The following is a 12,007-nucleotide window of genomic DNA, read 5'->3' as shown; positions in this document are numbered from 1 at the left end:
TCAAATCAGCTTCGGAAATGAATTTTCTCTCCCTTTCTTTCATTCCATTCATTTGAGGAAGCTGCTATACCAGAAAACAAAAAAAGAAAGGGAAGAAAAAACAAACGGCTCATCATTATTATCATCATAATCATCATCATCATCATGTATCATCAATGAACCGTAACCAAATATATATAGATAGACTACTTGGATGTATGAAAAAAAATATCTTTTTTTGTTGTTGTTGTTGCCCAAACACAAATAAAAACAATCATCATCATTTGGATGATGATGATGATAATGATGATGATAATAACTAACCAATCATCAGCATCAATCTATACCTTTGCTAAGTTATATTATGTTTAGCTCATCATTATTATTATTATTAAAAGTCCAAACGCCCCTAAGCAGCCAACAACAACAAAAACATAGCATAGGATACTATAGTATGATGATATTATAGCATGCATCAATGATTTATCCAAATCTTAATTCCACAAAACAAAGATGCCAAAACAACAACAACAACAAACTGATCAATGATTTCGTGCATAAATCAAACTAATCAATGAAAATGAATGATGAATCCTAATAACACAAAATAGATACTTTCGATCTCATCGAATGAGTGATTATTTTTTTTATTTATTAACAAACAAACAAGCAAAACACAATTGATTTATCGATCAATCACTGAAATAATATTGGTTTTCATTGTTGTTATTATCAAATCAAATTGAATTGAAATTTAAATGAATACTCTAATTAGATATGTGAAACAAAAAATTATTATAATGCTAACAATCGATTGAAAATCGAAAAAACCTAATCAAAAATAAAACAGATGAATAAATCATTCATTCGATTATGATGATGTTTAGGATCATGATCTGGTCATTCAAATGGTTTCATCAATTTTTTTTCCAGTTCATTTTATCGATATGATTAGCCGAAATGAAAATCATGATAAATTTAAGTTTTCATTCCATAATAAACGTAAACGTAACAAAATGATTGGGTGAAAAAAAACGGTTTTCTATTATTATCGATTTCAAAATTTAACTAAATCAATAGATCAATTAATGTGTTCTTTTTTCAATTCCATTTAATTTTCCTTTTAAATTTTCTATTATTACATCATAATTAGTTATAGAATGTTCATGATAATAATAATGTTTGCATTGAATGAATGTTTTCTGGAACATTTTTTTTTTCGAAAGTTTGTTTTTCCTCCTCTCCATTATGACGTTTGTCCAATTTTGTCCATTTGAATTTCGAGACAGAAATTTCTACGAAAAAAATTAAAATAATTTTTTTTAATGAAAGATGATTGGAAAAAAAAGGAAGACAACAAAAAAAATATATATATCCCTAAGGGTTCATCAATATTACGTAAAATACACAACTACTACACAATTTATCGTTACATCCAAAACACAAAGATAATGATGATGATGATGATGATATAAGGTTAGGCTTGTTTTGTTTGATCCTTTCCCATCTTGATCATCATAAATGAAATCGAGAATCGACCACAAAAAAAAAGTCGAATCCCTTCAAGGCATAAATAAAACAACTGGCCAAAACATATTTTTTTTTTGCTTGTTCGATTAAAAGATTTTATTATTAATTTTTTCCATTTTCTTATATCATAATGATGATGATGATGCACAATCATTTTTAGTGAAAAAATAAATATCTCATTACCAATATCAAATACCGAATGTCTTCACTTTGTGGTAAAGATTGATAAATGATAAATTCATTCATGAAAAAAATGAATGAATACACTTTCGCTTCATGGATGGTCAGTTTGAATATTTTTTTTTTTTTTTGATAAATGATCAACATTTTTTTTCCACCCGCAAACAATGAATAATTTTTTTCCAAAAAATTTGAAAAAACTAAATAAATAAATTGTTCGATTAAAATCATTGCATCAAATACAACATTGACGACTTTTTTTGTTGTTGTTTTTGTTTAAACTAATCTGATCTGATTTAATGATTTTCTTAAATAAAACAAATTGAAAATTTATGTAAAAAACAACACATATAAAATCTATTTGGAAAAAAACCAGATAAAAGCTACATGTGCATCGATGATGATGATAATAATCAAAAATGAGAAAAAAAAATCGAGAACAGGAGATCCAATCAAATCAAATACGTGGAAGAGTATCATTGGTCATCATTAAATGTTTTTTTTTGATTATTTAGTTCATCATTATGGAATAAATGTAATGATAATGATGATGATGACGAAGAAAAAGTAGATCAAACTCGACATTTTTTATTCGTATGTCTAAATCATTCAGTCGATTTTTGGTAAAAAACGACATGGACACAACGAAAAAAAGAAGACAAAAAACGAAAAAAATTGCATCCATGTGATTATCATCATCTACATCGATACATCTTGGTGAATGGAAGCAACAACAAAAAAAACAAGGAGATTAAAACTCATCTCTTTGAATTTCATAATAATCATCGTCATCATCCACATCACCACCTGGTATTATCATGTGGATTAGCCATGAACGAGATACTGTGTTATATACGCATATACAAAACATATATATACAGACACATGCTTATTATATATGTACAATCCAATCGATTCAATTGGATTGAATTGAAAATGATGATGAATAAATTGATGAATATCTTCGACTACCATAGACAACAAGGAAAAAAAACTATCGAGATTGATACATCCACCGATTATGATGATGATGATGATGTGGACAACAACGATCAGTAAAGGTTTTCAACACACAACATAAGAAATCCAGATAGATGAATGAAAATATAAGAAATTTTTTTCTTCTTTTTTAATTTTTTTTATTTAAGCTTGTTTAATCAAAGCTCATAATAATCATCCATTATTGGCGTTCATCTTGTAGCCATCATCATCATCATCAACATCAACCATCATATAATCATCGAGCGTTTGAAGATCGATTACTACCTGACGGGATTTCTATGAAATTCACTCTGTATATCAGTGATGGAGGAAAATATATTTCGATAATATAAAGTGGCTACTGCCGACTGAAGAAAAACAAAAACAAAAACAAACAAAATAAAATGAAAATCGAATGATTTTCGATGAAAAAAAAATCAAATTAACTAACTAACTTACTTCTATTCAAACACTATCAAATTTGAATGAATAAAGATCATCAACTAAAAATGATGATGATGATGATGATGAAATGAGACGAACACGAATCAAATTTAATCGATATGATCAACAAGTGAAAAAAAAGTAGAGCAAAATGGTTGAATATTGATCAATCGAAGATGATTATGATTATGATGATGATTAAATAATGGTCAAATAATTTAAGGATATAAGGATTAAAATATGAAATTCAAATTTGTTTGTTTTTCTTCCTTGATTTTTTTTTTTGTGTCTGTGTAATAGATCAAAAAATAGTGTGAGGAAATGGAAAAAAAAACACAAACATTTTCAGATTATTTTATATCAGATTACAACAAATTGGATTGAAAAATTTTTCAATGTTCAAAAAAAAAAAAAAAAAAAAAAAAAAATAAGATTAGAAAGGTAAGAAAAAAGTTTTATGCTATTGGCCTGTCAATGATTTGAATCATCGATTATTTGAAACATTGAAAATTTGACAATAATAAGGATTTTAAATAAAGAAAAATTTCCGGTCATAAACTTTTTGAAGAACAAGGAAAAATAACAGGATAGCCAACCACAAACAACGAATGAACAAAAAATATAAAATCAAAAAAAACAATAGAAATTGAATGAAGATGAATATGAAAAACACACCTATTTGTTTGTCTTAAAATGACGAATTATCTTTATTCATTTCAGTTTCAAAAGAAAAAAAAATAACAACAGTTATAAATCTTAATTGAATTCAATGGCTAAACATCTACAACAACAACAACAACAACAAAAGAGAAGCTGAAAAAAAGGGATGCACATCTCAATCATAATAAATAAATCTCATAAACAACAATCATGATGATGGTAAATAGCATCGAGAGTAAGTGAAAAAATATGCAAATAATAATTAAAATTGGGCTAAATTTGTTGTAATTTTCTTCGTTCAATGTATATTTTTCTATAGTAAATAAAGTCTAAAATTGAACTGGGAAAAAAAATTCATTGGAATTCAATTGAATTCTATTGTTTGTTTAATTGCCACACACACACACATACACATAAACGCCAACATTATCGTTTCAGGTAGCAAAAAATGTTTCTTCCATGTTTACTTTTGTTGTGATGATAACTATGATGATGATTATGATTAAACCTTTTTGGAAATTTTTCGGATACCATTTTCAGTAGTCCAAAATCATAACGGGGAAAAAAAAGAACAATCAATCTTCATGAAAAAACATAATAAAATAAGTGTGTAACGTATGTATAACTTTTTTTTGTGAAAAAAAGCAATGATTAAACTCATCATCATCATCATCATCATGATCCAAATAAATCGTGATGATGGAAACTATGACCATTTCTATCATCATCATCATCATCACTATCGACTAACAATTCAGTGAAAAAAAATGATGTGCAATCACTTGAATATCTCCTTGCCCTTGTTATTTAAATGATGATTATGATGATGATGATGATGAGCCACAAGCCTAGAAAAAGAAAATGACCACACACAGTTTTTTTTTGATTTCCTGTCCAAAAATGAATCATTTTTTTCCAAAAACAAAACAAAATAATTATTCAATTAATCAACGATGATGATGATGATGATGACACATTATTTGATCAATGGATCATTCAGCAATCAAAACATTTACCATAATGATCATCATCATAATAAAGCGATAAACAAGGTGTGAAAATTTCTCTTTTACGTTTGATCACGCAACAGTTTTGAAAACTGTTTTTCGTTTAGCTTTATGTGAATTTTTTTTAAAGATTCAAAATTTATTTTTTCCAAATAACAAAATGATGGAATTAAATCAACTATCATCATCATCATCATCATTATGGGGAAAAAAAGTATGAATAGAAATGTTAGTCGTAAAATTTTTTCAAGTTTTTTTTCATTTCCATCCCAAGTTTACTACTTGTTGCTGCTTCATTTTTTTCGTTTTTTTGCTTTTGTTAATGTATTTTTTTCAAGATCATTACGACCGCAATGAAACGGACATGTTTCAGTTAAAAGATTTTATTATCAGTAATGAAAAACACAAATAGAATGACATTGAAAAAAACAAAACTAATAATGAATGGTAATCCTTTTTTTTTTTTTAAATTTCTAAATTTAAAAGGCGTTGTTTTTTGTGATTAATTAATAATTATTAGCGACACCTATAGGAGAAAAAACAAAAATTTTGTCAATAATGATTATGATCATCATCAATGATAATAAGAAAATGTTGGAGAAAAAAAAAGTGATGATCATCAGGATGTTGAATGATCATTAATTTTTTTGGAACGATCTTCTTTTTAGTATGTGTGAATGAATTTGAAAATAACCGGCCATTATCATGATGATGATGATCATCATCATTATCATCAAAGTTGTTGCTGTTGTTTTAAATAATATTGATCAATCGGCCAAATGGACAATAACATCAATAATGGATCCAGTGTATTTGATAAATGAACATCAATTCGCCCTTTTTTATGTTGAACACAAGCGGTCATCATCATCAAACATGGATCATCTTGTTCTCCACCCATATAAAAACAAAAAACTTTCATAATCATCGTCTTGTTGTTTGTCAGTAGTTGAACATGAACAGAAAAAAGATGATACAGTTCATAACATAAAATTGGAATTAACGAATTTCAAATGAAATATTTTAAATAATTTAAATAGATCAATCAAAAAGGTGAATTTCAATTTTTCTTTTTAATCAATATATTTGCAACAGCTATACATAAGATTTTGTTTTCAACGAAATGGAGGCGGTAAATTTGAAATGAAAAGCTAATATCGATATGAAGAATTTTTTTCATAGTGAAATTCATTGAAATCAAAAGATAGTGAAAAAAAATCGATCAATCTATCTATGAAATCTATCCATTTCTATCGATCCACTTTCAACATCATCAACATTTCTAAATAATTATAACAATAATAATAATAACCATCATCTTCGATCTTCGATCTACTGATTAGTTCGGTTACTTCAGTAGTCGTCGTCGTCAATATTATCATTATGATTATGATTATTATTATTATTATTACAATCATCATCATTCAACTAAAAGAAATGGAAATTATATTTTTGAGAAACTAACAACATAACATTATAGAAATATATCGATGAAGAGAAATGAGATTGTATTTAGAGAGAAATTGATGTTCTTGTTGATGATGATGATGATGATGATGATGCTGATGATGAGAGGGAAGACGCCCGAATACGACAATCTTATATATCTCTATGATGATGATGATGATGCTGATTATGACGATATATAAGAAAATCAAGCAAACTTATATAATATATGCCAACGCCCAGAAAACTAGAGCATCAACCAAAAAAAAACAAAAACAAAAAAAAAACATCGAAATCAACAAACACGCGATTTTTTCCCTTCTTCTTCTTCTTCTTTGGATTGACTCTTGGACCATGATGATGATGATGATTATGATGATGATGATGATGACGATTGACGAAACATCTCTTCACTATCGTGTGAATTGAATTGAATTCAAATATTCGGATCGGGTCGAATAGGGAAAAAAATGACAGCAAAAAAAACATTCAAAAGACATTGATAAAGATGGACATGTATAAAATGGATCAATAATGGATCTATATTATTATATAATGATAATGATAATCCACAAGTGTTTGGTTTATCAATATTTTGATGATAATGATGATAGTAATATGGATCATATATAATGATGGAGCATTGTATAGTTGAATTTTTTTTCCGAAATATGATCAAACAACAACATGTTGATGGATCAAATAAAAATAACAATATTAAAAAACAACAACAAACGATTGAATGATGGTAATGTCAATCAGATGATATTCGCAAACAAACAAAAAAAAAGAAAGAACAATTGGCCAAAAATGATTGTAAGATTCAATTCAAATCAATCTCAAAATGAAAGAGAATGAAAAATTCAATAATAACAATCGATCTTTGAATGAAAACCTAATTAGATTTGAAAAGAAAATTTTGTAGTGATGATGTTTGTTTGATACGATAACAATAATAATAATGTTAATAATTAGATAGATCAAACTTGAATACAAAAATATTTACTATTCCATATATGAAATCATCTTTAACTGGAAATATTGAATTAACAAATAGATATTCAAATGGGTTTGATATATAAGAAACAAAAAAGGTTTAGACTAGACAAAACAAACCAGCTTAGCTGAAAAAGCTACTTGTTTGATCCAAATAGTATAATCATTCAATTACTTATCATCATCATCGAAATAAATGAAAAAAAATTGGATCAAAGAAAATGATGATAGAGAAACATTCAATTCTTCAATGATGATGATGACCCATGTAGACATTTTTTTTGTTGTTTCATCATAATCATTTGAGATTTGAATTCAAATTCAAATTCAATTGGGAAATAATTGTCCCGTTCAATTAAAGTTGATTAGATTTTGGGAAAAAAAATCCGAGATAAAACCGATGCCGATGTACTATGAAAAACATCTCATATATGATGAGAATCAACGGATTATGACAAGAAGAAAAAAAATCATTCAGGTAGGAAGATTTATAAATAGGCAAAATAGACAAACACTTTTTATGTTTCAAAATCATCATCACATATGATATCGGTAATAATATTGTTGACCATAAATGGTTACGATGTTTTTCGCAAAATTGAATCAAAAACAGTGAAGATTTGAAGATCGATGAAATAAGTGTAAGGCCAAAAATCATATATGATAATTGAAAAATTTGCATAACATTGAAAAAAATTTAACAAAAAGTTTCAGAAATTTTGGATTTTTTTTTCATTGAATATCTAAAATGACTATCATAAAGAATGTGATCCAATTAAACTTTGCAAAAAATCAATCAATATATTTTGGAAAACAGTTATTTTCATTCAAATAGAATCAATTGAACATCTTTTTTTTGTTTAGTTTTGGTTGACCAAATTTGTCCAAACGAAAACAAGATTCTCCTACTCGAATTTATAATTTAAAAAAAATTATTACACAACATTCAATTTCGTATATGATAATCATTAATAATAATAATAACTAAATCTATTTTGTAAACTTGTTATTGTAATTTTGTCATAAATCAAAATATATTATGATCGACAAAAAAAAAATTTTAATCGATCCAATTTTTTTTTTTGATCGACAAAAAGGAAGACAACACATTTGGTCAATTCAAATTAGATAGGAAAAAAATGTGTAACATCCTGATGAAATGAACAGCTTTAGGCAATTTCATTTTGGAAACATACAAATATCTAAAACTATCATCATTGGGGAAAATTTTTTTTTAATTTATTTGTTCACTCTCGTTTAAAAAATACAACAAACGGTGTAAATTAGACAAAGTGAACGAATGGGGAAAAAAGGAAGAAAATTTAAAAAATTCAACATACTTGTCCACAAAACAATAACAAGATGGCGTTAGCATCGCGAGATTTAATTTTTTCTTCCGCAGAATTCTTATAATGATAAGAAGAATCATTATCGGCCAAAATAGTTGATCGTTTTTTATTTGATTGAATATTATTGCCATTATCTGAATCATCATTATCATTATCGGCAAGTTTTTGTTCAGCTTCGGTTAAATTTTGATTTAAATGTCGAATTGCAGCAATCCAATTATAAACTTGTGGATCTTTTAATTCTACCCATGCAGAAAATGTTCCCGAACGATCTGTTACCTGAATTTGTAAAAAATTAAAAAACAAATTTTAAAAAATTTGAATAAAAAATTAAATTGTGAACGATTGCGACATCTGTTGACGAATAGTTGAGATATCTGTTCGAAAAAAAACTAATCAAATGGAAATGTTTCAAAATGCTTTTGAAAACCGCAACAACAAAAAATAAAAATAAAAACTAATTCATTTTTCATGTAATATACCGACACGCGCCAGGATATCAGAAAAAAAGAAAATTGACACCTACACACATGCATACTAAGAAAATAGTTGCCAAATTTCTTCGAAACAACAATTCATATCAGGAATCCAAATGAAATCAATGAAAATGTAATTGAAAGTTTCAATCACACATAGGACACACGTGTGACATTGTCAATGTTTATGAATTTTATTTGATTTGATTCGTTGTAGGTGGCCGATTCAAAAAAAAATATGATAACCAGAAAGTTACATTTTTTTTTTTGTTTTTATTCTGAAACAAACAAGAATCTTTCATTAGAACGGGGTGATCTTTATAATATCAAAATAATCAAGATAAATTATCGACAATTATTCTTTTTCAGCAAAAAAAAAAAAAATGATTCATGCTAATTAATTAATCCCTAATAATTAATTATCGTAAACTTGGCCGGAATGACCTCGACGACCTTACTTTGAACTTTTTGTTCGGACACATCTTTTCCAGGTCATAAATCATGAAAAAGCTGTTGTTTTAGCAACCCGGCATCGTGGGTATATTATATTAGAATTAACCCGTTAGTATAATCATAATACAATAACGTAAACAAAACAAAAAAAGTAAACATTCGTTTCTTATTATATTTGGATCGATATTTAATATTGAAAGTCTCGAATTCTGTTCTTTGAAAACTTTTTGCTTCTCGAACCAACAAAAAAAGAATGATAAATTATTCTATCTGCCAAGTCTAGATTTCAGGATTTTTTTTTGCTTGAAAACATGCATCATAATGAAATATTTCGGATGGAATCGATCGAAAATTGGCTAAAACTTTTTCATGCCTACTCTTATTTCAATTTAAATCTGATTGAATGAGAAATAAGAAAATTGAAAGATTCAATTTTGATCATTGAGAAATGAAAGAAAAAAAAAGACATTCACCGCTAGAATTAATAACGGTGACGAATATTGTTCCGCATTACAACCGGATAATGATAATTTGGATAAAAAAAAAGAGAGAGAGATCAAGACACACGTGTTGGTGTGTATCGAGGCGTGTAGCAATTTGATTCGCGGGTTTCATGGTTCGTATGACGACGACAACGATACTCTACGATGTATGCCAAAAAATGAAAACTAATTCTATGGGCACGAACAACACACATCACTTGTATGATGTGATGTATGATGACAACAACATACACAAGTCTTGTAATATTCAATTCTATTATCAATATAAAAAAACGCACACACACACAAACATCTCTTTGAACGTATAATATCCAATATTGAAAAAATGATGTTTTTTTTCACAACGACAACGTTATATTGTTGTATCGTTGTTAAATTATCTGTAAATAATGGATTGAACATGTTATATCATCATATTATTAATATTATTATTATATCTTCACTGACAGCCTGTGTGGCCTTTTTTTTGGGGATTCACACACACACACGGATATTTGAAAAAGTTCTTTCGTTTTGCTATTAAACACAAATATCTTTAAACAATGTCCACATTGGCTACGGAATTGGTTGGAGCTAGATTGATGTGAAAAATGGCATCGCTATAGTAGAGTAATATCATTTGACATTGGTATATCTAATCGAAAACATAGGCAAAACCAATATAGACATATGTTGTATCCATTAAAAAAAATTATGATTCTTTAGTTTCTTCTCCTGTGTTATTTTTTTTTCTTTGCAACCATCATCATCATCATCATCATCATGGATCCATTTGATCCTCCTGTTACATCCATTAGAGATCCATTATGAATGATGTTAACTTTTGAGTATGAAACTAGTAAAAGTAACTAACTCTTGTATATCTTACCATATCACTGATATTTGATTTCAATTTTTCTATATCCCAACCAACCAATAAAATGAGAACATCAATAGCAGATGATAAAATCATTAAAAATTATATAACATAATCTAAATTATTCTTTCTCTCTCTCTTTTTCATTTTAAACACAACTGTCACACTGTGTTCATATTTATTTGTGGTGATTGATCTTTTTTTCCCTTTCTTTTCCTGTTCATGTTTCCTGAATTCCGGTGACAAAAATAAGAAAAAAAAAATTCGAATTGAATTGAATATTTTCATTGATTGAATTTTCTTCAATCAGAAAAAAATTTATCACCAAGGTGATTCGTACCACAAAAAAAAATACAAATATTTCTTGTGTGGGTGTAACATGTTACAACACACACACACGTGTGCAGGTACATGTTCGTGTGAATTTTTTTTTCTTCTTATCTCCAACACATTACCCCTAACAATCAAAAAAACAAAAAATGTATTCAAATTTCGTCATGACATTAATTGCTATTTTGAGTGATGAAATCCAACATCACACCTCCCGTTTTTTTTTCCATTCCAACAAATAAAATAGAAAAAACAATAACTTAAAAAAAACAGGCAAATGTCAAATCAAATCATATAAAACAAAACAACAACAAAAAAAATCTGCGACGCATTAACACCATGCAAGCAATCATTTTTTTTCTCTGTCATATTTCTATGTTGTTTTCGATCATAGTATTTATTATTATTATTATTTGTTGGGTTCTGATATTCTGGCATCATCGTCATCATCATTATTATTATTATTATGGATTGACGCCTGGAAACCATCAACATCAACATAATCATCGTCATCGTCATGATTGCTGCTTGATGATGACAGTCTTTGATGTGTGTACATACACGTATAAATATGGTGATATTTTTTTTGGTAAAATGAACAAGAAAATCCTCTTGGAACCTATCGCTATATATGCGTGTGTGTATGTATCATTGATACACAGAAAGATTCACACCGATAAATTCGGCGCAATCGATAAAGCGCAGCTCTATAATAAAAGACGCCTGGAATCATAAATGGAATTGAAACATTTTCCTTTTTTTGCCATTTATATTCAGTTATTTGAATTGGGGAGAAAAAACGAAATTCTCAATAAGA

At 27.6% G+C, this 12,007-nt stretch overlaps 1 protein-coding gene across 1 annotated transcript in view; it reads right to left on the bottom strand.

Annotated features, from left to right (window-relative positions):
- The window catches only part of LOC113797410 (uncharacterized), a 41,521-nt gene that overhangs the window by 26,616 nt on the left and 2,898 nt on the right, over nucleotides 1-12,007 (bottom strand). The window contains exon 2 of the mRNA XM_027347778.2: nucleotides 8,564-8,851. Coding sequence (XP_027203579.2) covers nucleotides 8,564-8,851 — 288 coding nt within the window. The remainder of the gene's footprint in view (nucleotides 1-8,563; nucleotides 8,852-12,007) is intronic.

Source organism: Dermatophagoides pteronyssinus, unplaced genomic scaffold (genome assembly GCF_027571235.1).
Source record: "Dermatophagoides pteronyssinus isolate colony J.1.1.1.1 unplaced genomic scaffold, Derpt_VIB-CSIC_2022.12 sq0002, whole genome shotgun sequence".
Classification (NCBI taxonomy): Eukaryota; Metazoa; Arthropoda; class Arachnida; order Sarcoptiformes; family Pyroglyphidae; genus Dermatophagoides; species Dermatophagoides pteronyssinus.
This window is presented reverse-complemented; position numbering and strand designations above follow the sequence as displayed.